The sequence below is a fragment of the Larus michahellis genome, chromosome 1 (assembly GCF_964199755.1).
Source record: "Larus michahellis chromosome 1, bLarMic1.1, whole genome shotgun sequence".
NCBI lineage: Eukaryota > Metazoa > Chordata > Aves > Charadriiformes > Laridae > Larus > Larus michahellis.
In genome coordinates, this window is record NC_133896.1 from 82,307,578 (window position 1) to 82,335,204 (window position 27,627).

At 42.7% G+C, this 27,627-nt stretch overlaps 1 protein-coding gene across 2 annotated transcripts; it reads right to left on the bottom strand.

Annotated features, from left to right (window-relative positions):
- Nucleotides 1-395: 395 nt before the first annotated feature.
- On the bottom strand, nt 396-27,098 carry FOXJ2 (forkhead box J2). 2 transcript variants are annotated; one of them, XM_074588657.1, is made up of 11 exons: nt 26,326-27,098; nt 11,309-11,661; nt 10,707-10,781; nt 8,667-8,735; nt 8,159-8,299; nt 7,515-7,710; nt 5,572-5,898; nt 5,074-5,175; nt 4,399-4,599; nt 3,549-3,647; nt 396-2,964 (listed from the first exon to the last, which is right to left on the bottom strand). In XM_074588657.1, the coding sequence occupies exons 2-11, from the start codon at nt 11,639-11,641 to the stop codon at nt 2,876-2,878; spliced, it is 1,632 nt and encodes a 543-aa protein (XP_074444758.1). In that variant the 5' UTR covers nt 11,642-11,661; nt 26,326-27,098; the 3' UTR covers nt 396-2,875. The 2 variants fall into 2 exon arrangements, with proteins under 2 accessions (XP_074444758.1, XP_074444748.1); XM_074588647.1 differs by having other exon boundaries at nt 7,515-7,713.
- Nucleotides 27,099-27,627: the final 529 nt, after the last annotated feature.

A 27,627-nucleotide genomic window follows, 5' to 3' on the forward strand; every position in this document is an offset into this window, starting at 1 on the left:
TGGAGGTGTTTTCTGTTCCTAAAAAGCAGTATGTTTACTAGGTACTCTAAGGGAGGGGTTTAAAATCTGCCTTTTGTATCAGTCCTTCCTTAAAGGAGTAAGGCCAACAAATGGTATGAAAAAGCCACTAAGCATTGATATGGTTTTCACTTGGCCTTTCTAGCGAGCGTGAGCTGACTCACCGATGTCAGCACCCTGTGAACAGCCATCTGTAAGAACTTTCGGCTCTTTCTCTTGACATCCTAAAAAGTCTCGGTCGTAAAGTACAGGTAGGCGTGGGCAGTTAATTTAGTGATGTCCAAATTCTGTTTCTAAAGTAACTAGGTGGGAACCCAGCCCACCTGACGGGCGCCGCTGAAAAAAACCTCAAAAAATCAATACTGGCACCAGAAGAGTTAAACCATAAACATTCACTTTTTGTTTTTATTAAGAAAGCATGCACAAAAATAAACTCGTGAGACCACGCCCCTCTCTCCCTGACCACTGACACAAAGCACTGGGGGGGCCACACCACACTGGGGTGGCAAGAGCCCCTCTCCCGGGGTGACAGGCTGGCGTCTCGCCTCTCCCTGCAGGCCGGTACCCGCGCACCCCGCAGAGCTCCACGCCGCCCACCCGGTGCCTTCCCATGCACGAACCACGCACATTTATTTCAGGGGCAGAGGAACGAGGCTAATTTGCACACTGACCGGCATGTATTTACATATGCAAATGAGGCGCAACTTAATACGCAAATGAGGCAAATATGCAAATGAGGAGCACTTGGATATGCAGAAGGAGCCATCTTGGTTTGGTTTTCTTCCGGTGGTGTTTTCAGACTTCCACAGGGCCGGCTCTCAGTAACATCTTCTGGAAAGCACTAACTGGCACCTACCCGAGGTTCTCTCATGGTTGTCTCTGGTGCCGCGTTCCACAGAAACCCATCACACATGCTTCCAAGCTGTATTATTCCCATCCTGAGGCAGCAGAGATAACAGCTGACTCCGTGCTGAAGTTGGCTCTGGGATTCCTCATTTCTCTTGGAAACACTCAATGACGAACTCCCCCCCAAACACACACTTAAAAAAGAAACAAACAAAAAAAAGAAACAAAAATGTCTCCCCCCCAATACGAGACTCTGTCCGCTTCCCTGACAAAGATCCAATTGGTTTATCCCTACAGCAAATTTAAAAAAGCAATGCTAGTTCCCCACCTTCCTGCAGAGTAGAGGTTATTACTCCCCTGCCCCAGGTCTGCCAAGCAGACGTGATGTTTTATTTCCATCTTGGTTCCTTTCACTGGTAAACAGGGAATAAGGGCTGGGGGGAGGCTTTACAAAATATTAGGAGGTTTGACAGAACAGAGCCATACCAGAAAAAAGGGGAACACAGGACACAGCTTTGGGGAGGAGGCATCTCAACGCTCACTCCTGCTTCTGCACCTCTTCCACCGTCCCGATTTGCAATTGCTGACAAAACTCATCCTTCAGGATTTACACTAGATTCCATCATCTCCCCAGCTGAACTGCAAGGGGTCTCACCACCCTCCTCCCTTTTATACTATGCTCTTTGGCTGTTTGGTTTAAAAATCTGCCCCACTTCGTCCTCTCTCTTCTAATGCACCTCTTACAAAAAAACCCTTGTGAGAGCCTCCCAGTTACTTGACCAGAGGGTCCAGCCCTTCAACCACAAGTCCCCTAATTCACCTCCACACTGAGCAGCAGCTTCCCCTTCCCACCATTACCCCATTCACCAACTGGGAACCCTTGACTGAGAATTTGCACCTATGCAACGAGACTCCTGCTGCTGGCACTCTCCAACCACAGGCAAGGACACTCTCCACAGAATACAAGTGGCAGAGGGTCAAATAAGAACTGAATAAATACTGATGGGGAAAAAACTTCCAAATTTGCATATGCAAGTAAGAGCCTCACTACATATTTTGAAGAAGGGCTTCAAGAGGTGGGGGGTGAAATTAAAAGCTCTGGGGAGCAGAATTTGCTGAATCACACGCGACACCCCTGACTGCTTTGTTTACCTGATGGGTACGTAGTCTTCACCTGGAGACTGCAAAAGGCAGTGTAGAAAATAGGTCAGGGTTCCCTCAAAATCTCTCTTAAGTCCTCACAGATGGCACTGCCTTCCGAAACCCAACTTCTCTGCTGAAATACCATCTCTGCTACATTCTCCTTTCTCCAAACTCAGGTCTACCCTCCCAGCTCAGCTCAGCTCTCCCTACCTCAGGGATTACCCTCTCTTTGTCCTTGGGAACTCTACTTCTTTTCTTGCTTTTCCTGCTGGTGCGAGAAAGTTCACAGAGCTAAGATCACCCCTCCAGTGTCCCTTTAGCCCCTCTGACCTTTACAACATTTACGAAACAACATAACTATAGGCTCCCAGGGTCCACTAGGCTCTCTCACTCCAGTAGCCAATACGACAGATTCACCGGCCACCTTGAAGGGAAAGAGGGATTGTTAAACGCAAAATGACGGAGGCAGAGAAAGATGCACTCGAGGATTCAGCCTTCCGACGTCTTTTCATGGCACCAAGGACCCATCTTTCCGCCCTCCACAGAGCACCACGCAACACGAAAGAGCCGATCTGATGTGTCCGAGGCTGCCAGAGGAGGGGGAGGGCTGTGCTCAATTATTGGTAATAATAATAATAATAACAATAATAATAATAAACAAAAGAAGAAAAAGAAGATAAAACAGGACGCAAGGAAGGATTATCTTCGGCAGCATCTTGCGGTGGCTTCTCTGGCGGAGATACAGAATATATATCTATATACAGGCAAGGCAGGGAGGCTGGGGAGGGTGGCGCTGGCACCATTCACCCCATGTCCCCCTCCCCTCCCGCGTCCTTCACAAAGGACAGGCTATCAAGTCTGTAACTCGCTAGGTGATCAAGTCCCAGTCGAAATCATCAGGGATTTCCTCATTGGCACCTGGAGGAGGCCCTGGAGGCCGAGGGACCAGATGGTGAGCTGAGCCAAAAACAAGAAAAAAGAAGAGAAAGAAAAGAGAACAGTCAGAATAAAAAATGTCACGCTTTTTCACAGTGGGCCCTTGGACAAAAGAAAGCATAAGGGATTCAGGCCTTCTCCCTTCCAACAGTCTAACAATTAAGAACATTACTGGCATGAATTTCCCCCTGTCAGACAGCACCTACCAAGGCCTGTAGGTGGTCTGCTGTGAAATTCTCCACAGCAGCTTCTACAGAGGTTAAGCTTCAGCCACCTTAACTTTCCTTACGACTGACTGCCGATAGAGCACAAAGGACTTCAACAGCAGAAGCTGCTCATGTAAAGTTACCTTCAAGCCATCAACTGAGGGTGAAGCTGAGCTAGAAGACTATTTATGTGAAGTGAAAGAAATCAGGCCACTGAAATCCTAAACCTTGCCAGAGCTATGTCAGAGCCCTGTATGGAGGGCCCCTTGCAGTCTAGGCTCCCTCTCTACCCTCAGTGCTCCGCTTGATTATTAAGTGCTTTCGGAGAAACGCACAGAGGGCTTGGGAACCCGTTCTTTAATGTTTATTGGTATAATATCTCTTAACGTCACCCCTTACCTGGGCGATTATATCCTGGAGAATCCTGTGTGGAAATCTGGTACATAGGAGATGGCCCGGAGAAGAGATGGGGAGGCTGGGGCTGACCATAGGAGTTCACTGTGAAAGGAAAGGAATAAAAAAAAAAAAAAAAAAAACACACAAAACAAAACACCAACCTGTTAACGTTCTGGTCAGCTTTCTTGGCCCTGACTGGGTGGCAGCTCAGCCACAGAGCAACTCACTCAGACCCACAGGATACTGAGGAGATGTTCAGCTGTTGGGTCCTAACTGCAAGCTATAGCTTGGTGAGGGATCTTGTTCTTGGAACCAACAGGAGTTTTTCTATTATTGCAAAAGAAGAAAATTTTCATCCAGAAACGCCACAAGCTGGCTCAATGTCATCCATTTAGTTCAGTACTAGATGACGCACACCATCACAGTTCTATCAAGACCATGATATCCTCTGTGCTCTCCTCGTCCAGTCAGTATTTCTCCAACATGGGTACAAGAGGTTTCTTCCTTACAGCTCCTAGAGCTCCTGCCAATCTCTCTACCTTGCCATTCCTTTCTGTTGGTCACCTACAAAAAACACCCCCTTCTCCTTTTAGGGGTTTACCTTTTAAATGTATTTTTGCCTGGAGAGGTTGCCCGTCAGTGGTATGCCTCACATAATAACAGTCTGTCTAGGCCACAGACATAGGACATCCAACCGTCTAAAGCCAGAGGAAGCTGAGTTGCTATGAACAGCTCTGACAGCCTAGCCCTGAGGTGCTCAGCACTACATTGCCTGGCAAGGCAGCAAGTAGTTTAGGATATTCACAGAATTGGGCCTTCATTTACATGTCATTTTAGTCTGCCTCCTAATTACCTTGGTTCATGGATTGCTCCTGTTTGCCGCTGTTCAGGGCACAAGAATCAGAGATTCGGGGGGGCTGCTGTGGGCCAACCAGATGAGGCAGCTGACCAGTCTGGGTAAGGAAGTGATTAAGGGAGTCACAGAGGTTGGCAATATGGTGTTGATCCAGCGTCCAGTTCTTCCGCTCAGCCTGGCGCAGACTCTCCATCAGCTCTGCAGAGGACAAAGGACAATGTCAAAGACAGCACTCACACTGTGGTCTTCCCTGCAAAGAGTTTCTGTTTTCTACCCCTAAATCCTACCTTCTCCCCACAAACCCAACTTCACTGCTTCGAATCTGCCACCAAACTCCTGGAGAGCTCCATATCCAGGATACTGTCTCACTGACTCAGGTAGGGTAAGGAAGAGTAGGAGGGAAAAATCTCAGTTAGCTTTCTGACATACTTTTATGAATTAATTCCCCCTGCCCCAAATTCCTGCAGTGTTCAAGTGCTTCAGGGTCTCTAACAGAACCCATGAAGTAGGACACCTGATTTTACAAAGAGAAGAGTTGAGTCATTGAGAAACGCACGGACTTGACACAGTTACATTGAAAAAAAAAAAAATATCTGGGCACAGCACTCGCATATTCTAGACTACAGCTCTAGTCACTGAGTCACTAGACCTAGTCACTAGGCCAACACTGACCTGAGAATTGGGAGTGCTCAATGCTAGACCAGTTCAGCCGGTTTACCATCTTGAAGCTTTCCTTCAGGGAATCAATGTTGGAGCACCAATCAGGGGGAAATGCTGGAATGAAACGGGGACAAGATTATTCCAATACAGACTGTCCCTCCACCCCTTAATATAAAATGATCATCCCCTCTTCACCAAAGAGCCTGATGCTACAGTAGCCAGAAATCCTTTCTTCCTTGGAAGACCAGGGATGGTGCTTCCTTTTTCATTTAGCCCCTTACTTTATCCTGCACCCCTAAAGAGAATCCCAAACCCAGTGTGGATGTACCCTCCTTTCCTTCAGTAAGGAAGCCATTTCCCTCTCAGATTCCAATCATAACTGGCTTTCACCCTTTTTCCCCACACACAATGTAGACATTATTTAGGGAAAGCTCGCTTGCAGAATTTCTGTCTGGGGGCTCCTCACTGCGCCCTTTTCCCCTGCTGTTCTTTCTGTCGTCCCTGACTCACCAAAGCCAGCATTGTTGATTGAAGCCTGTGACTGCTGCTGCTGCTGGTGCTGATGTGGCTGCTGCTGTGGGTGGGAGTGCGGGTGATGTTGTTGGTGCTGGTGGTAGCCTCCATGCTGCATTGGGGGTGGGTGCATGGACATCACTGGTGGAGGGCCATAACCTTCACCACCCTGTTGCTTTCCCCCTTGGGAGGGGCAGCCCTCTGGGGTTGGAGTGTGGAGTGGGGGAGCAGCACCCACTGATGAGGGGCCTTGCTGCTGCTGCTGCTGGTACATGTAGTAGTTGTGGTTGGAGGGCTGCATGTCACCAAGGAGAGAAGAGAAACCTGTGGAGTAAAATAAAGAGGAGGGAGCTTTAAGAGCTGCCTGGATCAGACCTCTGCTTAAATTATCCATCTCTAATTTCACACTGCTCATCCTTCTATTTATGAAGCTTTTGGAGTGCCCTCTACAGGCTGCCAATAACTATCACCTGCACAGTTATGCCCTCACCATGCTCCAGATTCTATTCGAAACAGAAGACTCTACAACAAAGCCCCAGCAGGATTTAAACTTCTAGTACAGAGTTAGGCACTTAAATTCCTCCCTGGATTTCTACTATATTTGCCAAAGTAACCCATGTTCTCCTAAAATTTCATGCATGTGTTGTTTTCCTAGAAATTACCATTAAAGCAAATTTAAACAACACAACATTTAGAAAACAGATAATCTGATAAATCTGACTTGCTACTTCCAAAAAGCTCCCTTCAGTTTCTGCCTTACAAGCAGCTTGGTTGGGAACTTTCACAATTTTTCTCACACAGATCATTAGAGGTCATAAAAAAGCAGTAGCTTTTGTACACAGAGCACATTGCACGCGTCAGGGCTCCTTTATTCCTCCTGACTCATTGGGAATGTCATTTCTACCCTCTTGTATTTCAGGCCTCCCCTACATGCAAGAGCACCAGGTGTTCTCCATTACTCTCCACATCAGGAGCTCAGCATCCCTCTCACGCCTGCTTCCCCAGTTCATTCTCCCTTTGCATTGTGGAACCTCTGGGAGACTGCTGCTAAGCTTTTACAGAGGCACACACTGAGTCAAGGTTCTTCTCTACATTTTTGTATCTTTCTTATTCTACAACACCTCTTACAACAACCTCCTACTAGGAATCTCAAGTGCCAGCATGATAAAAGCAGTAAAAGTAATAAATTTTTATTTCACTGAAGCTACAAGTTCAGGTGACTTCTAGAGTACCAAACTTTGCCTGCGCTCTATGATGGCTGACAGCATAGGTGAGAGGCTCATCTAATAAATTGCTTTTAACACCAGATTAATATTTAGAAGAGTGTTTAAAGGCGGGAACAACTGGAGATTTTTCTAAGTCTTCCATGGCCATCTCATCTCATCCCTACAGCGATTCTGCCCTCTGGTGGCTGCTTCCTCAGTCCCAGAAATGCAAGCTATGAATGGAGTTGTAGACTCGCTCTTCAAAGCTCTCAATCCACAAAGCTCAATTCTCCAAGGCTTTGTACAATCCTAGTTTTAACAGATCTGAGCAATGACGACTTTCTACTCGCCTTTCAGAGAAACTCTACTGCCTACATGCAACAATCCCCTCCCTCTTATGGTTTCTAGCCTGACAGATTCTCCGACAAGCTTTTCTTCAGGACTTCCAATTTCTCTAAGCTTCTGCCATTTTAGTATTTGGTTTTGTATTAACACAAGGTATTTTTAAATCATTAGCTTCTTAATTCTGAGAAAACTGGGGGGAGCAATAGATAAAGGACATGCAGATTTCTTATCTGCTCCTGGCAGAACTAATTACAGCATGCCAAAGAAGGAAAGTCTGTTTGCACAGGCTCCTAAATGAGGCAAGATCTGAGAGATACCAAGGATAGATCAGTGGACAAGACTGTGTGGGCAGATACCTGCCCACCTCACATGACGCATATGGTTACTCACCGTGCTGAGAGGAAGATGATTTCTCCAGCATGGATTTGTAAAGATTTCGGAAGGACCAGCTAAGATCCTGGAAGTTGATCTCGGAGTAGGAGAACTTGAAGTCATGGTTGGCACTGTACAGTGGGGGTGGTACATCGGCCCCTTCACGGCCCTGCCCCCCTGCTACAGTAGAGGCAACATCCACAGGTCCTGCACCCTGCTAAGGAAGGTAGAAGTAAGGCCTTTAGTTCACACTAGGTTTTGTAACTTGAGACAGGGATCCAGAGACTACATACAGGCAGAACATGCACCAATATCCCATATCACTTAGCTTGTCTCCCAACAAATCTTCCCAAATGCTATTTTCTTTGAGGAAAATCAACCGCCGCCCTCCTCCCTCTGCAGCACAGTGGCTCCAGCCTTTTCTTCAGCTATCTAATGCCATTATGCCTTTACCCTTATCCCCATCCAGCCCTTTGTTAAAATTCACTTCCTCCTTATTTCCCGTCTGTGCAATTTCAGCTTCTTCCCTTCTTTTTATTTTTGCCTCTATATCACCGTTTTCACAATTGCCTCTTCTCACCACTCCGCTTTTCCATTCATGCACTCCTCTCCCTCTCCTTTTCCCCACCTGTAAGGCTTCTATCGTTTTCCCTGCTGCTCACCTGACTGTAGTTGGCAATGGGAGTGGTGCTCTGGAGTGACAGCTGAGGGGTGGCCTCAGGTGGCAGAGAGGCTTCTGTGCTGACTGGAACAGCCCCTCGAGGGCTTTTACTTGCCTCTTGTTCTGGGGAGTCTTGTGGTATCTGTGGATGGGGAAGAAAGAGAAAAGGAAAGGAGCAGAAATCAAGAACAGGTGGAGAAGTGAAACTGCAGATGGGAAGCCAGCTCCCCCACTGTTGAAGTTCATGCCTTAGAAAAGAGCAGGAATGGGCCTTAGTCATTAAAGAGTCAGGATAAAGGACTCTAAACAAGAATAGCTTTGCTACTGAACAGCAGCAACAGACAATCAGTAGGACATATGTGCTAGTTCAATTCAGTCCTAGCCTTTGTCTCCTCATCTGTATACCCTGCCCCCAGAACGATACCATGGTGTGGTGCTGGAAGGACTCCTTGGAACAAGAAGGGAATTCCCCCTCCTGCTCCATGCTGTCTGGAAAGAACAACACTCACGTCATCATCTGGAGGATGCCGCCTCTTGCGAGATATATCTGGACACGTATCTATTGTCCAATAAGAGCCCTGGAAAGAAGACCCATTGGTGAATGCATGATTAAATCAGAGAGTGTTCTGAAGCAGGGGATTACTGACTCAAACAATGCAGCACCAACTAAACATTACGACCACCCTCCAGAACATCAGACAACAAAGGCTTGGGTGCTGGAAAGAGATTCCTCTCTTGCGTTGGGATGTATTGAACAATGAGGTACAATGCTACTGGTGGAAGGCAGAATGCTCTACATCTCCATCACTCCAAGACAGGACACTAAGAGCAAAGGATGTTTTGATCCAAGCTAGGCCAACTCTTTTGGGCCCGCACACCCTCTTCAGTACCTTCCTCACAACATGAATTTATTATTGACTGATGAGAACCAACTCAATGTTCAGACTGGGCAGAGACAGATAGAAGAGTCGCTCTTTTTCCATGCTTATGAGACCCCACTTTGAGTACTGTGCACGCTTGGGGGGTGGTTCCCAGTGCAAGACAGATGCTGATGTGCTAGAGTGCATCCAAAGAGGGGCCACCATGATGTTTAAGAACTAAAACACATGATGTACAAGCAGTTCACACAGTCAGATCTGTTTAGCCTGGACAAGGGAAGGCTAAGGGGATCTAACTGCTGTCTTCGACTTTGTAAGGAGATTATAAAGAAGACAGAATCAAACTCTTCTCAAAAATGCACACCACACGGATAAGAGGCAACAAACGCAAGTTATAGCAAGGGAAGTTACAATCAGATGTAAATAAAAATTTCTTTACAATAATGGTGGTGCAGCACTGGAACATTTCCATCCTTGGATATACTTAAAATTCAATGAAGACCTCAACAACCCAATCTAATTGTCCCTGTCTGGGAGGGATGGGGGTGCATGTTGACCTCCAGAGGTCCCTTTCAACATAAAACAGTCTATAATTATGTCTGCTGTTTTCTGAATAAGTATAAAGAGAACTCTCGAGTGTGATTTAGCTCATTTTAACCTCCAATTGAAATCAGAATAGTCAGTGACAAGCACAGGACAGGTTTTCTTTACAAACCCAGCCCAACATGCCAATGAACACCTGCAAACATAGACACTGAAGTCAGTTAGGATTTCCTGGAATAAGCCATATAATAATGGTATTTTTGAGCAGTGATCTTCAAAGATATACTACTTCCATTTATAGATGCCAAATGAGCACCACCTAGTCCTTTAAATATAACCTGAAATAAAAGGCCTGCACAAGTGGCCCTTTCTGGTAACTTTAGGATGGGGGGGAGGAGACAATCTTTCTGTGTAAATACATAGCTTCTTGTCCCCACCATTTCCTTCTGCTTGTTTGTTTGTTGTTGTTTTTTTTTTTTAACCGTAGTAATACCTGCAGGCCAAGATGCCAAGTCTCGGTTTTGCTAGCAACTCCCCTTTACAATCTATAAATACTAACAGAGCTTTATTAGCCCTTAGCCAACAATTTCCTAAATTCTTGAGTTTTACTTGTAAATGATTTTTACAGATTTTAACTATCTGATGGTGACATTTTTTCCCCAATACCAAATGTTTTGCAGTCTCAATAGGTAGTAGTTCTGCTGTCACTTCCATGGATCTCGCCTCCATAAAACGCGTGATGTCACATCATAGTCCTGCCATTCAACCAGCAGCCCCTACGGTCTTTCATAATAGAACAGGTTGGACTAGACCTACATTTTGCATATAAAGGTCAAGAATAAAAAGAAACAAAACTAATAAAGCACATTCAACCTCATTTTTTCAGTATCTTTAAAGTAAACCGAAGATCACAGAGAGGAAAAATAATTGCTAAAATCATTCAGGCCCCTTTACAGGTTCCCTTTAAGCAAATGCTTCTGTTGCCAAAGCACTGCAGTAAATCTTACTACTGCTTCCATTTTTGCCTACACTTTAGGTTTCAAATTCCAACCATGAGTTAGAAAGGGCAACCCCAGCTTATTCCGTGCAGTTTTAAATTGCTTGCCCAGGAGCATGCAGATTTCTTACCTTCCCAGGATCATCTCTCGGTCGAGGCACCTTCCGAAAACATTTATTCAGAGACAGGTTATGACGAATAGAGTTCTGATGAGAGAGTAAGAAATACAAGTAAGTGCTACAACAAAAACATACAGCCTTCTGAGTATGCCTGGGAGCGGGTAGAGAAAACAGAAGGATGGTGCATACTTAAAAGCCAAAGCTCACTACATATACCCAGAACGGAGCAGAACAGAAGCTGTGGAAAGGAGAGCGATGAATTAGGATGAATAATATGGGGCTGAACCACTTATACATCTACAGAAGGTGCAATGAAAATAGTATCAGTGTGATGCAGAGGTTAGTAATGATGTGGGGTTTGTGGGGGTTTTTTGTTTTGTTTTTCTTGGTTGTTGGTGGTAGGTTTTTTGCATGCACCTTCTTAAGGGGCCACCACATACATACAATAAAATTCTCAGAGAAAATGGGACTTCCAGCTCCACATTTTCTCCAGTTGGTCAATTTAGTTTCACCTCTGCCTTTTTATTTTGCTCAGTGAGGATATTTTGCACAGAATTAAGAAAATACATCTTGTAATTAGACAAAAAGGGTACTTTAGCAATGCAAGTCCTCACCTTCCAACCAATACCAGCATTTTTGTAGTAGGGAAAGTTGTCACAGATCCAACGGTAGATCTCACTCAGCGTCATCTTCTTGGCAGGTGATGAGTTGATAGCATATGTGATCAAAGTGGCATAGCTGTAACGCGGCTTCCCATCTTGGTGCACTGCAGCCTCATCCTTACTCAGGGTGGCATTGGGATCTGTTGGTGAGCCTGGGGGACACTTCCGGGCAGCCCCCGGAGGTCCTGCTTGTGAGGAACCCCCTAATTTTTCGATAGTAGCCCTTAAAGTAAGCTGTGGGAGCCAGTCTATGGAGGTGAGGCTGCTTTCCAGGTCAGAGGCCATGACGCTGGAAGCAGGAGTATCTATGAGGAGAAAGGAGCAGAAAAAGAACTCCTGAGACATAAACAAGGTGAACCCTAAGAACAGAAATATCCATTTGTATTCCTCCTCTGCTTCTCCCCCTATCACAAATACCTGTGTGAAGATCATCCTACGTCATGCACCTTTTTCACAGCCAAAGAGAATCATCCAAAAAGGCCTGTGACTGTGTCTCTGGGAGGACCATCCCTGCTGATAGTAGCTGGGACAGTGCTGACGGTAACACTGCTAGGACAGTCTTACCCAAAGCATCCCGACTGTTCCCAGGTAAAGAACTAAGATCTATTCAGAGGAAGCGGAGCCTTTTCAGCAGCTGTGTCACATTCACTCCTTTACTAAGTGAGCAGTATAACCTTGGGACCCCTCACTAAGATTACCCTGTAATCTCATAGGTTTACTGTGTCAGGTAAGAGGAAAATCATAGCTCAAAGGGAACACTCCTTCATGCCATATACAAACCACAATTTAGTTAAGTCACCTGGAAAAGTCAGGACTGTGACTATCTTAATTTGGGGGAAAATTAATTTCTGTCTAAGGCCTAGCCTCTCTTTTTGCGTCAGGTGACATTATAATGAATCCTATTTCTTAGAGCTAGTATTACATATCTCATTTTAAAACATCAAGATCATGCATAATACTATATATAGATAATTACATCTACCACGTTGAGGTGAACAGACTATATTAAGTTCATAATAGTTAAAGCTTTTCCTACCATAACCCATTTTTCCTAAATATATGTATCATTTTATTGAATTAAATCTTGTTTAATTCTCAAGATAACAGGCAAGAATTTTCCCCAAATCTGAGACACAAGAAAAACTTACTTGACACAAAGTTTGCCACAGGGTGTAAACAGACTCAGGATCTCTCCTCTCATAAATATTATGTATTTCCCCTCATAAAAATAAAACACACCTGTACAACATGGCTAGCACTTGCACCCAGGGTTTTCCACTTAACATTTATTTTATATGAAGCAGCATGAACTTGTATGAACTTCTACACTTAGGACCCAAAACTTGTAGTAGTCAAGGCAGCAGAAAGATCATCGTTCTTACTCATAATTGGCTGCATCGCTATACTAGGAGCAATCCCTTGAAGTCAGGACTGAGGTAGCTAAGTTTCCATGGCCACAACCTGCACTGCTCTGCACTTATTCTTTGCATAAAGAGAAGAATCATCTCTTGAAGGGCTGCAAGTTCTGCATCTTTCATTTTTGAAATTCATCTTTTTAGAGGATTAGATGATACTACCTTTGAGCATGCTGGTGCATACAAAAGGAAAACATACGAACACACATGCACATACTTACGTACACACTCATGTAACAAATTAAACACATGCATGTAAGAGAACAGACTGACATGAACACACTCTGCTCAGGAAAGATTCATCAGCAGACACCTCCCACCGAGTGCATCACTCAGAGGAGTGGATCAGATGAGACGGGGAGACACCCATCTGCATGAATACCAATTAGATAGTCATTCTAAAAATAGGTATTTGACAATAACGCAGTGTGGATGCATAGATTCAGAGACAGATGCACCCAGCATTTTGACACAGAAGCTCCCTGTTCTTCCCCCACAACCATATGCATTATACCTTGCACTTCTGCACTGGAGTGCTCTCATAGCACAAAAGCACTTAATAGTCTACACTCCAACATGTTTTTATGCACCGAACCTTTCATTTTCAGGCATGTGCTCATCACACCTCTTGGGACTCAAACACCTACGCAATACCCCAACAAAATCCATCCCTCAACCACCACAAGCAGTGGCTCCAAAGCCTTGGGCTCAGAAAACACCTCCTAATTGCACAGCTAAGGTTATCACTCGCACTCATGTGCACGCACAGACTGAAAAGTAAAATTGCAGCACTACAGTATCTGTAGTGTGTGGAAACATTTTTCTGTCTGTTGAGGAAAGGAAAAGCCCAACTGGTACTAACTTATCTATCTGCTCATCTGCGACACTATCACACATGACAGCAATGACTGCTTGCTATGCAGCTCACTAGACGACCAGAGCTGCAAAAGGCCTTTCATTATCCACCCTCCTCAAGTTGTTAATTATTGAATACAGCACTCGTTGGCTCAATTGATCTAACCTCAAACATTTTAAATTTAAAAAAAAAAAAAAAAAAAGAAAAAAGAAAAAAAGGCAGCACTATTCCTCCGAAATTATACAAGCATAAAGCAACAATGTATTTTTATCCAGTGGTGATGGAGGTACCACTGAGGTATCTGTGTAACTGAAACACAGCTATTTTTGCATGGTAACTTTACAGGTACGGCCCTCACTAGAAGTAGTATTCATCTTGGGAGAAAACAAACATGAACTAAGTATCAGTTGAATGCTTAATTTTGTAAGTGTACCTTTTCATTTCCACATTGCAATCAGAGAACAAATTACTGCTGTTTATCATATGCATGTTAAACTATTATACCAATTGTGCTAACAATACAAATCCAAGGTAAATATGAATTTCCCAGCCACCTCCCCTTTTTGTTTTTGTATTTTGGTTTTGATGCCTTTTTTTTTGTTGGTGTTTTTTTTTTTTTTAGAAAAAGAACAAGCACAGAAATCAAGAAAATTAGGTTATGAAAGCCTATAGCAGATTAAGATATAATCTGAAACACCAGAAATTCAAGTAGCAGAAGAAAACACTGCAGTTCTCTTAAAGCTTCAGGTTTGCCTAGATTATGTCAGTAGAGCATTTGGGATGACTGGTTATGCAGTAAAATATAAGGTTGATATGCAACAAGCCAGTCACCAAATACACAAGCTTTCGTGTATTTGTTTAACATACACTTGGTCAGGTAGACAAGCAAAGTTAGAATTGGGTCATATTACACCCACGCTAAGAATCTGAATATTTTCATTCCCTGGTTTATAAAAATCTTTGACAAGAATTCCCAAATCTTAAATAAATAAAAAAAAAAACAAAAAAAAAATCTGTGTATACATATGCCCTAATCACCCAGTACTGAAACAACTACTTTTCAGTAAAATACAGCAGCTCTTTAAGAACACACATGCTAGACAGTAATTTAGGACAGAAAGTGAAGACTCAGACCCAATAACAATCGCATGGGAAATTTCGAAGCAGTGGAATAAGATTTTTTTTCCCCAAATTTAAACTTCATAATGCTACTGGATTTATAAGTCTGTATCCTAGCAAGATGGGATCACTAATAATTAGGCATAGTCAAATCTTAGGTAAGGTGGCAATTCCAGAACGTGTCAGTGCAAAAATAATTTGGTGTAATTGGCCACTAAATTATTTGAAAGAATACTTACTATAACAGTAATACTTGCTATAATTCATGCTGCATATCTTATTCACCTGATCCAAGCAGCTTGACACTACTTAATGGTACGATAAAACAAGGCTGCAGCCAAACCAGAGCAGTTGATGATTCTTCCAACTTTCCCTCCCCAGTTTATTGCCTGGCAAATCATCTTTCAAACTCTTCTTTTATGATCCCGCTCAAACAAAGAGAAAAAAAAATACCAATGACTAACAAAAACACTGAACTGAAATCAAGGGCGTTTAAAATTCTACCACATTAGCAAACCAGAATAAACTTTGAAGAAGTAAAAAGAACGCTGAAGACCAGAATTCATAATCTCCCACTTTACACAGTAAATGGTGTCTGTTTATGTATTTGGCTGACTTTAAAAACCAAGGGCAAGGTAGCCAAGTCAATAACCATCACCAACGGCTGGAAACTGACTGCAGAGTCTTCACTTCTCAAGCACTAACTAGTTCCAGTATAACCCCAAGTCAAAACAGGTCAGAGAGCTACAAAAACAACAGCCGAGCACCGATCCAAAACTACAATTAAACAGAAAAGAATCTGTTTGATTCAGAAGAAAAATGTATTAATCATTAAAGAAAATCCTAGCATTGAGCACCTTTTTATAACCACTAATTCACTTGGGACTAGTAATGCTTCACTACAGCTTTCCAAGAAAGCTACTGCTTTACTTTGAGTATTTGCAACTAGCAAATCGAACCTCAGGCTGAAAATGCAAGGCAGCCTTCTATCAGATTGTACTATCTCTGCCACTGGACTGAAGAAACCTGTACTTTGCCTCCCTGTTATTTTGCAAATGTTTGCTCTCAGCCAGTCAGATCTTATCCAAGATCGTTGCTACTTATATATCAGGACTGAAAAATGTATGAAATGTGGGGAACATTGAGGGTCATATTGAATGCAGTTAATAAACATTTATAGCCTGAAATATTCTCTAAGGCTGAACTCAAAGGCTGGACAGTCAGAATCAGTAATCACTGAAGCAGAGATTCATACAATGAATGAAACTACACTGTGCACAACCTACAGAAGATGCATCTTCTAGAATAAATCTCTACATTTACTTTTCTATATTAATTTTCACTGTTGCTTTATTTGCTGCTATTCCAATGAAACACTACTGGCAAAACATTCAAAGGAGAATCAACTTAAGTTTCATAACATAAACTTCGAGAAGGAAGAAATGCATAAAAGGCTACCACAAAGTGAGAGACATTGCTGTAGAACACCTATAAAAGTAAGGCCACTAACTAGCTAGGTGTCTGAAATACAGATCCAGTGATCTAACTAACTATATCCAACTAATATATTCAGAGATACACCTAGCTTCTAAGGTATTTAACAAACAAAAAACCTCAAACCCAACAAACAGGCAAAAAAGAACCATTTGACTGCAACTTTTCTGAAACAGAAAGGTGAGCAGGATGTCAATTAGAGGAAACTGCCTCAAAAAGTAAAGAAGAAAAGTAACATGTGAGAATACCACATGTGTGGAGAAACAGCTAGCTTCTACTTTGATGGAAAAAGGCAGTTTTTACATACTTGTCTAAATTACACATGCAAGAAACCTGTATTCTTATGCCAATACAGAAAAGAATCAATTTTGCTAACTGTGGCAGAAACAGAAATTTGCCATTTTAAGATGTGTGCTTTCCCTCAAAAATAAGGAGGTGTGAACTAAGAGAGCAGGAACAAAACACTTAAAAATCTTATCTTCTCTAAGCAAACATCCTCACTGAGAGATATTTTTTTCGTGTAAGAAGTTAGAAAAAAGGATACTGATTACCCGCACAGTCTGAAATTGTTATCCATTATTTTGGTAACCACTTGCGAGAAGGCTTCAGGAAATGTTTATGTTTCTGGAATCAAATCCAGAAGGAAGAGAGAGGCTGCTGGGTATTGTTCATAAAGTGAAAGTTAACCTGGAAGGAGTGGTAGGTGGCATGACAGTATTATCAGCAAACCAAAAGAAAAGCACTGCACTTTGGAAGTACGCTTCTGTCTGCAGTGCCATATGAAAGGAGGAAAACCAGTCCCCGGGGCAAAGAGCTAAGAGAAATTATCATACCCTAGAACCACGTTTCCCTTCTTTGGGAGCAGTAGGGCAAGCCGAAAAACATCTTCCCAATAAACTATAGGCTTGCAAATGTGGTAATAAGGGGCACACAGTTCTGACTAGTCGTGAACCACAAAGCAAAAAAGAATTGAACCAAAGGAAGTTACTGTCACCTAAGAGCACACAGCATGGTATCACCTTTATGAATATGAACTGTCACAATCTGTGCCTGCCTATGTCACAGAAGTCTGACTCACTGTACCCCTACTCAAAACTACTTAGTCTGCAAGATGGAATAGCTTTGAATGTTGGATGCTTTTTTGTGTAAAAGAACATAGGTGGTACAGTAATTATGGCATCCCGAACCAGAAATTTGCTAAAACTTACAAAACAATACACTAAGATGGTATTGAAAAATCAGAGTTAGAGGAAGATGAAAATTTTTAGACCACATATATCTTAATATAAATCACTTAACTAATGGTTTTGTTAGAATATAAATTGTTATACAGATATGATTTTCTTTTAACAAACAGAAATCTCAACAAAGGTTTAATCTCGTATTAAGTCTCAAGGAAAAACAAAAAAGAAAACAAATTTGTTTTTGTAATAGCTACTAATTACATAAATATCATAATAGCACATTTTAACATAGGACCTTTCGATTCCCTCCATTTTGTGAAAGATGCACAAGCAAGGTATAATGTTGTATTTTTAGTTTAGTGAATGAACGGCATGGACTGTGTATGCATTCTTGGTACTAATGAAGCATGAAGTGTTGTGCGGACTATAAAGTCACCTAAACCCCCATGCTGGAAGTGCATCAGGATCCAATTCCAAAAGTAATTATGTATTAGTTTTGTCCAAAACTGATAAAATGGTATAAGTTTACAAAACCTGACCTGCTTATTTAGACTTATCAACAGATGACATTACAGCCAAAGTCTAAAATATTCTTATGTCAAGGGAGACAGTGTCTTTACAGGCATAAAAGGCTAGGATCAAGCATAGCTAGTGCCTTGCCAGATTTTAATAAGACCAACTAATCAAATATTTTTGTTGTCTGCTATATAAACATGCAGAAAAAAAGCAGAGAGAAATACTAGACAAACATTGCAGAGACCCCTCAGTCTGCAAATATGCGTTCAAAGTTAAGACTAGTTTGCTTATTTATGGTGCTGCGTAAATAAAAGTGGGGAATACGTAACACCTGTCAAAAGAAACAGCAGATGATACTGACAATACTGGTATGCTAAAATACTTTTGAGACAAAAATTATTTTCTTTGTAATAAGACTACTATAAAAGATTTATTCTAATAATAAGCCAAATATCCCGTGACAACCCTCCCAATAACAGGTTTGAAGTAAAAAGTAAACCAAGCACTTTGAAGAAGCACAATGAAAATACATCACCACAGCAGATATGTCTCCACAGCATCCCTCCACCCTCAGTACAACGCAATATTTTACCATTGCAAGTAGGAGCTGTAATTCCAAACATAGGCCAAGGCAGGCAAGAGAAATCTTTGGCATTTGCTTTAAGAATATTAACAGAACAATTATTCTTACATTTGAGAAAGGTATTTGGTATTGATTTTGCAATAATTCAAACTTAGGAGCAAATATCTGCAATGAAATCTTCCCTTGGACATCACGAAGTCGGTGGTAGAAAAGCTGTATCTAAGAGCAGGTATTTCCCACAGCCTTGTGGGAGCACCCAGGTTGAAGAGAAGGATTTAAATTTTAGCTGCCTATCAGAATCACATCCAGTAGTAAACCTTCAGTACAGGATATGCAAACATTGATATGATACCCAGATCATCTCTGAAATTAGAGACAACATCACAAGTAGATCAGCATGCAGAATATCTTGCTCAGAAGATCTTCATGTCATTGCAAAGATAGGTACAGAAACTCAGGTTAAAAGAATGCAACGTGCACTTATAAGTGAAAACCATATTCTTATTCCCATTAAAAAATGGGTCTATCAGTGAAAAATGATTGTTAACCTTCCAGTTTAATAATAGTAATACTACACAGCTTCTACGTAAGAGAGCTCCCAGGGCTAAATGAATGCCAGCCAGGCATAGTGAAAACGAAAACCTGACTGCAAGTGGTCAGAACCCGTTCACCAAAGGCTCAACCATTGAAAATAGATTAGTCAATATGAACTCTGCAATAGTTGCTGAAACAAGCCACAACCCATTCCGTCCCGCTTGTGGAAATGAGTATCAAGCACTAGCAAGAACTATGTACTGAATTCACAGAAAATAAGGAAATCAAGGTAGCAAGTGCAGATTAGTTGTATACCACGTGGCCAAAATGTACATACAGCAGATGCTCCCAGAGTTAAGATTACCAAAGCACTGCAGAAAAGCCTGTTAAAGAAGAGTTCGGAAGCAAAGTGCAGTTTAAATTGAAGTTGGAGAATGATGAGAAGAATCAAGCAATACTGTGTGAAGATCATAAATTCGATCTGAACCACTGTTTTAACATAATTCCTTTTCACCATTCTGTTAGCTGTTATTCTGAAGTAAACTAACTGACTGTCTTCCAGGAGACAGAACACCTGACAATCCCCAGCCAGGCTCACAACTTGTAAAGATTTGTACCAAGCTTGAAGCTCAAGAGGATTCAGAACCACATGAGCAAGGCCACACACCCATTAACAGTTTCTTCCGGCTTAAAACGCTACTATTGCTACTTGGCTTTCTGCTTCCTACTCGTAAAATGCTTCATTTTGTGTATCATCCTCAAACTAAATCTCTCATTCATTTCCTTACAGATACTGAAAGAAGCCCCTTTCTGCCACACAGCTGCCACCTTGCAACCGCGAGTAACTATTTTTCTGCTCCAACCCTGACCTTCCTAGTCTTTGAGATGTTGTTTCTTTGCTTATGATGACCGTTATTTACTTTTGTAATCATCCTTCTTTACAAAAGAAGCCAGGGAGAGGAGGGTACATGTAATAAGACAACTACCTCTGAATATCTGTTAGACCTTTTGAATAATTCTCAAATATGCAAATAAGTAGTTTCCAGTATATCTGGCCTCTATTGGCTGGCAATTTTCCTACATGTATCAAGGTATGAGTCAGCTGAGGAAGAATGCGAAGAGATGCTAGTGCAAGAAATGGAAAAGCACAATGTCATGCTTGTGTTGCTGGCAGAGCAAAGGACAATAGGGTAAGAGGCAGGGACAGACAGGGGAGAAACATAAAAATGTGAAGGCCCCTTAGAGTGAGTACAAGAAGCTGGAACCTTATGTGGTGGATGACAGCCAACAAACAGGCTCGTCAAGGAGGAGACGTCAACATGTTCAGAAACACGCCAGGAGGATAGCCTCAGTAGCTGTGTTTTTAACAAGACAAGAAGGTAACACAGTTGTCAGAGGCCTGCAAGAACAGCTAGCAGTAACCGAGATGGTAAATGAAGGAGAAAGTGTTAAGGGGTTACCCAAACAGACTAAGAAAGAAGTAGGAGATTCAGGCCATGAAACTGGAAGATGGGCCCCTATCCTGTATGTGCAGAGCAAGAAACAAAGGGAAATCTCAAAGGAACTTTCTGGAGTTCCACCCTGGCCTCAGCAGTCTTAAACTTGCAGCAAATCATTCAAAAAAGATGCTAAGGTAGTATGCCAAATTGCATAATGTAATATCAGTGGCATGAAGGAGGTAAAGAAAAGCAAAGAGAGGATACTTGAGGTGGGTCTTTCTGCCTAACATATGAAAAAAAATAAATGGAGGAAGGTAAATAGCTTAGTGCAGAAGCTACTGAATGAATGACTAGAACAGTAGGAGGGAAACCAGAAAAACACTGACACAAAAGTCAAGGGAGGACAAGATTTCAAGACTGGGCATGATCAAGTGTCAAAAGCAGCAGGGAAGCCAAGAAGGATGAAGATGGAATAGAGACCCTGAGACCTGGCCAAGAAAAGGTCATTAGAGCTCTTAGGAGAAGCTTCAAGGGAGGCAGAATATCTATACTTAAGTCAACTTAAAAAACAGCTCTAAGCTGCAGATGTGGTACAGGATCTTTCTGTTTTGGAGTCATAGGTCCTTCCATGAAACAAAAATTAATTGGGGCATCATGTTTCACTGCTTCTTAATGCCACAAAAAGCAGCATATAGAAGTTTTGAGTTCACTATCACATTGTAATTAAGGTAATCAACGGCAAGAACAACAGGCAGCCTTTATAAAGTGCTTTTCATCCTTATACTTTGGAACCCTTATAAAGGGCCAATAAGCTATTCCAGGATAAATGGGAAGCCATACATGAAGAAGCGCATAGCCCAAGGTCAGCCAACAGAGGAGTAGCAGAACCATGCAGAGAACAGAGGTCTCCCAAACCCCAGACCAGTTCTCTACATTCAAACTTTGTCTGCTTTGTTCAGGTAGAGATAAAGGGAATTTCAGAGGTAAATATTTTCGCAGCTTTTTTATTTTTCTCTGCAAGTTCCTGATGGGGAGGGAAAATTGTTTTGGGTTTACCTAACAATAGTTTTTTGGGGAAAACTGAGAATTCAGAAACTTTGCTCCTTTAATTTGTGACCACAAAAAGTTCAGATTCCTTCCCAATTATTCAGATTTGAACTTTTAACAGTAATTACATATTTCTGCTATAATCAGCCACAGTCTATACTGCAGAGAGCATAAACAAAATTTGAATTGCTAATTCTAAAAAACAAAAAAAGCAAATATTTTTTTCCTTGAGGTATAAAAGCTCTCACTCATCATCTCCCCCTCTCCCTCATTACTGTCTCTCTTATACATAAAAAAGGGCTAAAAAAGAATACACATTCCCTTATACCTTGACTTCACATCAAGTAAACTGACCAGCTTAGAAATATGAGCAATGAGGTACTGGGCCTTGCCCAAATTGTTCACCCCAATTCTCAAAACCAACATCCTGAAGTGCTGGAAGGAACCGGAGAACGTAACACGAGGGCTTTTCATTCTAACCAACTAAAATCCAGCTATGGCTGATGAAAGGAAAGGGGGCAGGAGAGAAGGGAGGGTGGGAGAATGAATGACTCAAATGGATTACGGAGACAAAGAGCCATTCCCCAGGCTAGCAGAACTGGATATTTTCAGAGGAACAAAATTCTATTTATTATATAGAGGTAAAAAAGAACTGGTTTCTTGACATAACCTCAGACAAAAAACACCACGTGTCCACAAGCATATAATGTAATGGAAGTCAAACCAAGAACAGGTCAAAACGCAGGTGTGGAAGAGCAGGGCCTGAGAGTCGTAGTAAGAAAGGATTCCTGCTAGTGAAGAATCCTAGAGAGGAGATGAGTGATGCTCGCTTGATGAAGAGAGAAGCAGCATTTTAGACTTATAGGACCACAGGATGGAACGCCAAAGGGACAGCATGGAAAATGAGATGCAAAGAGCAGTACAGAGAGGACTGGGAGGAGGAGTGGTGTGTAGGAGGAAATGAGAGTAAAGAAGTAGGCGGGGTGGAAACATGCTGGGCCTTAAAGGTGCAGGAGAGGAACCTGACTGTGACACGACGGTAGGAAGCCTGGGACAGGATTCAGGAAAGGGTTCACAAGGTCAGGAACTAGCAAAATCTGTGTATTGTCTACCTTTAAGACACCAACTCTATGATTTGTAATAGGATGGGGTACAGGATGGGGCAGGTCAAAGACAGAAGGCTAAAATAACAGTCTAGTCCAAATCTTGGCAAAGCACCACAGACACAACGTTAAATTGGTCTTAAACTCTGCTGCAAAGTCTCCAAATTTTGAAACATTCCCAATATTTTGCGTTTTCATTTCAAACTTAAAATGAAAAATCGCAATTAATTGTGAAAACACTGCAGCATGCTTGCTTTCTGTCAGTAATACACATACACAGACTGCCTTTAAAAGTGAAAACAGGGCAGAAATATGTTATAGATTTTTAAGTTCATCATACATCCCGTAGAAGGAAGAAGGAAACAACAAGAGCATAATAGACAGCAAGTTGCTATCCTACCAAGATGATAAGCATTTGGAGGTGGAACACATCAACTGGATATCTTTGCTAAAATAACACAATGTGCAACAGCCACCAATACAGATTTAAATGCTTTTCTTTAGGCTTCAGAGTTAACACAACGGGAGAGTTCAAGCATTCCAGAGATACCGTTTTAGGCTGTCCATTAATCTGGGCACTACTCATATTTTCAAAGTTGCCTTCCAGGCCAAAAATGCTAGAAGCAATATTTTTTAAAGTTTCAATTCTGAAGCGTCACTCAGCAACAGATTCTGCAAATGGAGTACTACAAAACACAGAGGGTTCCGTGTGAAAATCTCTGGTTACAATTCTACCCAAGGTTGGGAGAAGCGAAGGGAAAAATGAGTCCAGAAGCATTTCACCTTTTGCTTACTAATGACCAAGATGCAATTCCTGTCTGACAGCTGTGTAAAATGAGATAATCAGCTCAGTCCTGCTCTTGAGGGACAGCTGTCCATATCACAGTTGCCATTAACCACACCTCCTTTCTGACACTTGAAGTAAAGGGCCAAAGATCCAAACTGTGATGCAGACTGAACCTCCCACTATACGAAGGTCAGCTGAAGTTTAGGGGAGGAGGTAGTAAACAAAGATACCTGTACATCTGGGGTAAGAAAAAACTTCTCCAGGGACACCAGCATTCAGCTGTGTTTTTAAAAGTACTACAGTAGTCACAACCCCATCTCAGACTGGGAAATCACATCCAAACTCCTCAGACTGTTTATTGTATTGCATTACAACTTTTCTGACTCCTTATTCTACCCTAGAACCTTGCCTACAGAACCAGATTTCAAGATAAAACTTACAGAACACATACTTCAACATTAATATAACCTCATGATCTTTCAGTAATGTAATCCTTTTCCCATAACTCTCTAGACCTTCTCATTTCATTTTACTTAAGGGCTTGACCTGAGAAATGCCACACACAGTTCTCGGATGGGAGCAGAGTGCACGCAGGACAGGATCAGACTGCTTCAACTTTAAAAGTCAACTTTTGGAAGCATGAATGTCCAACATTAAATTTGCAAACCCATACACGCATAACTAAGTGTCTCTTTACTCAAACGTTGAAGACTTCATTGCTTCTGTTGAAGTCAACTCTACATTCCTGGGCACTTAGAAGAATTAGGCTATTTACTTAAGTACCTAAATGTGGTTTTTAAAGTCTAATTTTAGGTGTTCAGGTTTAACATTCTTAATGTACACTCTTAAAGACATAGCACTTTAAATGTGACTATAAAGTACCTTGCGCTTTTATGAAGATAAATAATACTCTCCCTTTTTCTTTTATGGATACTTTTGTATAAAATAAATGGTGCAGAACAGCTGCAGTATTCCACCTCAGAGGAAGCTGCATTTTAGCCTGTGATAAACATTTGACGTAAATACCATGATCACACTGAAGAGCTATGCCTTCTAAAAATTATTCCCTTCCTTAAATTTATCAGTATGTCCTAGCTTTTGTATAGCTGTGTTTTAGACTATGAGATCTTCAGAGCAGAGACTATATTAATTTTGTGCATCCAAGTCAGCACTGCATGCCCTGTCAGCAATTAACAAATAAATAACAACTACTCTACAGCATGCTACTTTCCACCTTCTATGTCTGTCATAAATATTTAAAGCTCAGGCAGCGAATACAAAATCTTAATCTTTATCGCTAATAATGAAGAAAAAAATGTTTCATATACAAAAAGATAATTGTTGTGGGAGAGCAGAATTTTGTAAGGCTGGCATGTATATTCTGTAAAGTGCCCTGGCATCCATCAGAGCAAAAAGCTCTTGAAAAATGTCAAGTCATTACTGTGAGGAAGGGGGCAGCGCGAGGTAAATTAACCTCAAGAGCATGAAAAGTCAGTTACCCCCTTGAATGTACAAAGGCCAAAATGCCTTAGTTATCTCTTCCCCTGTGCTAGATAACACAGCTGTACTCAAAACAGGCTGATTGCATAACTATAGGGCAACAGGTAGGAGGGCATCTAACAGTACCCCCAGAACATATGTGTGCTTCACGGTTCAGTCTTCCCTTGGAAAGAGGCACCTTCTGCAGCTATGGATAACTGACAGAATTCTCTCCCAAAATGGGGTATCACTTTGGAGGGACCTGGCATCTTTTGTCTCATCTTGCCAGCAAATGACACCAAGGAGTTCCTTCTTCAGGGACTCCCTGTTAACCATTGTGCTCCCAAATGGATTCCAGAAGGGTTCTAGTCCTGGCTAAGGACCCTTTGATCTTGGATTTCCTCACCGCTATCTCACTGGAGAACAGAAACTGGAATATCTCAGGTGAGATATCCTTAGGCATGATTCTCCTGCTACAGGAATCTCCTTTGGCTTCATTCGAGGTGAAGTCTCCCTTGGACTTGATTTCTCAGGAAATTGCTGTTAGTGTCAGAATACTCGTTTGTGACTGGAAATTAACTGCCTCATTTACAAAAAACGGCCACCTTGGCTTACCATGGCACTAGCATTAGGATTCACATTCCTAGCCCCTGAACGCAGCATAAAACACAGACGAAGACTGGTGACAACAGAATGGCTTCTTTTGCCTTTTGGCAGGTTCCACCAGCACCACCATGATTTTCATTCCCAGGCCCCTGAGCACTACAAAACCCACTCTCAAGGGCACTCTTTCCAGAATTCATCCTACAGCCCCTAGGTACACTAGGGCACAGATCTCGGAGTACTAGCACTGTGATCTGTACGTTCAAGCTCCCAAGCACAGGGATGCATCGCACAATGATTTCATTCCCACAGTTACAAGCATAGTAAGACCCACACGGAGAACGACTGACACTCCAACCCCACAGGTGCATCCTTGGACGCTAGCACTGCAAATCACTGTTCCTGTCTCCTCAACGCTTTTTTTGGCCAGTATTATCCTTCTGAGTGACCCCTAAATGACAGAAATTAATTTCACAACGGTGATGATAAAGGCTGAGCCTAGGATGACTACACCAGTGAAAGAAAGTAAAAAGGAAAGGGCAGAGAGGTTTCTTACAATAAATTATGGCTAAGGTCTCCCATAAGTTAAATAGTGAGGGAAAGAATCAGGTCAATTCCACATAGCATATAAGGGAGCTAAATGAGACACACAGAAAAAGAAGGCTGGGGAGAGGTTCAGAAACAGAAGGAGAGAGAAAAGCCTAAAAGGAAAGCAGATACAATGAGAGAAGGGACATGGGGAAAAAAAGGACAGAAGGCAAAAGAGAAGGACAGCTAGGAATAGAGAGGTGATATAATGTTGTCACTCACTCTGTCTGGAAGATTTTCTGGAGGGAGATGGATTATCTTCGGTGCTGGTTTCTGGGGTGCTGCCCTTCACACTCCTTCTCTGAGACCCATCCTCAGAGCGTTGCTGTCAGCTATTCCAAGAGCTTCTTCAAGAAATATTTTGAGGGCAAAGCAATTGTGGATGAAATCAGGATCTTGAGTATTAAAACAATCTGCTTGGGATTGCCAGTCCCTTAAAACTGCTGGGTTTATCCCAGGATGGAGATCCTCTCTCCCTTTTGGCAGCTAACTACTAAAGGGGTATTCCCCTGGGAGACAGCCTTGTCACTGACTGCCAGATTATTTTAGAGATCAATTTCCCCGGTCTTCCTACCCGTAAATCTCTCTTCTCTTTCCTCTAGGTGCACCTTGTCCTTAAGAGTGGGCAATTCTCTTTCTCTGAAAAAATTCTTGCTATCTCTGTGGATATTACCAGCAAAATCTGCTTTTTCCTTTCCCTGTAACTGGGAGGCGTGTCTTCTCTCCTTGCACAGGATATCTGAAGACAACCCTGTTGGGATTAGGAGATGAGGGATCTTCCTTGGGATGAAGGAAGATGAGGTCAGTATTGGAAATTACCTTTATCTCCAGTGGTTAACAGCAACTGGAAAAGGGAAGAAGAATATCTAAATCTGCCTCTGCTTTCTCTCCCTTGTTTTGCTTTCCCTGCTGCCTGCTGAGCAGATGTAAAGAATTAAAATTACTAGATAAGTATCTGGAACTCCTGCTTATTTCTGTCTTGGGGACTGCCTCTCTTGGGCATACGGGGTTTCTTCTGTGGAGACTCCTGTTACTATCTGGTCTGGGGATGAGCTGGGGAAGGGCTGCCTCCTCTCCTCGAGGGAGGAATTTCCTCAGTAGCAGGGGGGAGTAGGTGGTAAGGGTTATCCTCACAATCCTCAGAACCCGGGGTCTGAGGACGCCTCTCCCCTAAACCGGTATGGAGGGAGCTCCAGGAGGCTCTATTCCACGGCGAGGAAGAGCAGACCTGCTTCTAGTTACCCAGCGCTTGGTGCCGGGGGGCTCTGCCCACCCTTGGCTCGTTAGTGGGGAAGGGGGCAAACGTTAAGCTCCCTCACCAGTTGCCGGGAAGGGGGCTGGCGGCTGCGCCCCGGCCTGACAGCGAGGCGGGGGTGGCGAGGGGCCGCCGGGGCGTCCCCCCCGCCGGGAGCGGGGCTGCCTAACGGGGTGTCCCCTCACGGCTGTGGATGGGGCGGGGGGCGGCGGGCAGGGTCTCTCCCCCACCCCGGCAGGCAACGGGGGTGTCCCCCCACCCCGGCTGCC

Bases quoted from the DNA above. Each gene is read 5' to 3' on its own strand.
- FOXJ2 (XM_074588647.1), bottom strand. From the start codon at position 11,641: ATGGCCTCTGACCTGGAAAGCAGCCTCACCTCCATAGACTGGCTCCCA. The intron at 7,714-8,158 runs GTGAGCAGCAGG...TACCTTCCTTAG, and splicing joins CCATTGCCAACTACAGTCAG to CAGGGTGCAGGACCTGTGGA. The intron at 2,965-3,548 runs GTAAGGGGTGAC...TTTTTGGCTCAG, and splicing joins TCCAGGATATAATCGCCCAG to CTCACCATCTGGTCCCTCGG.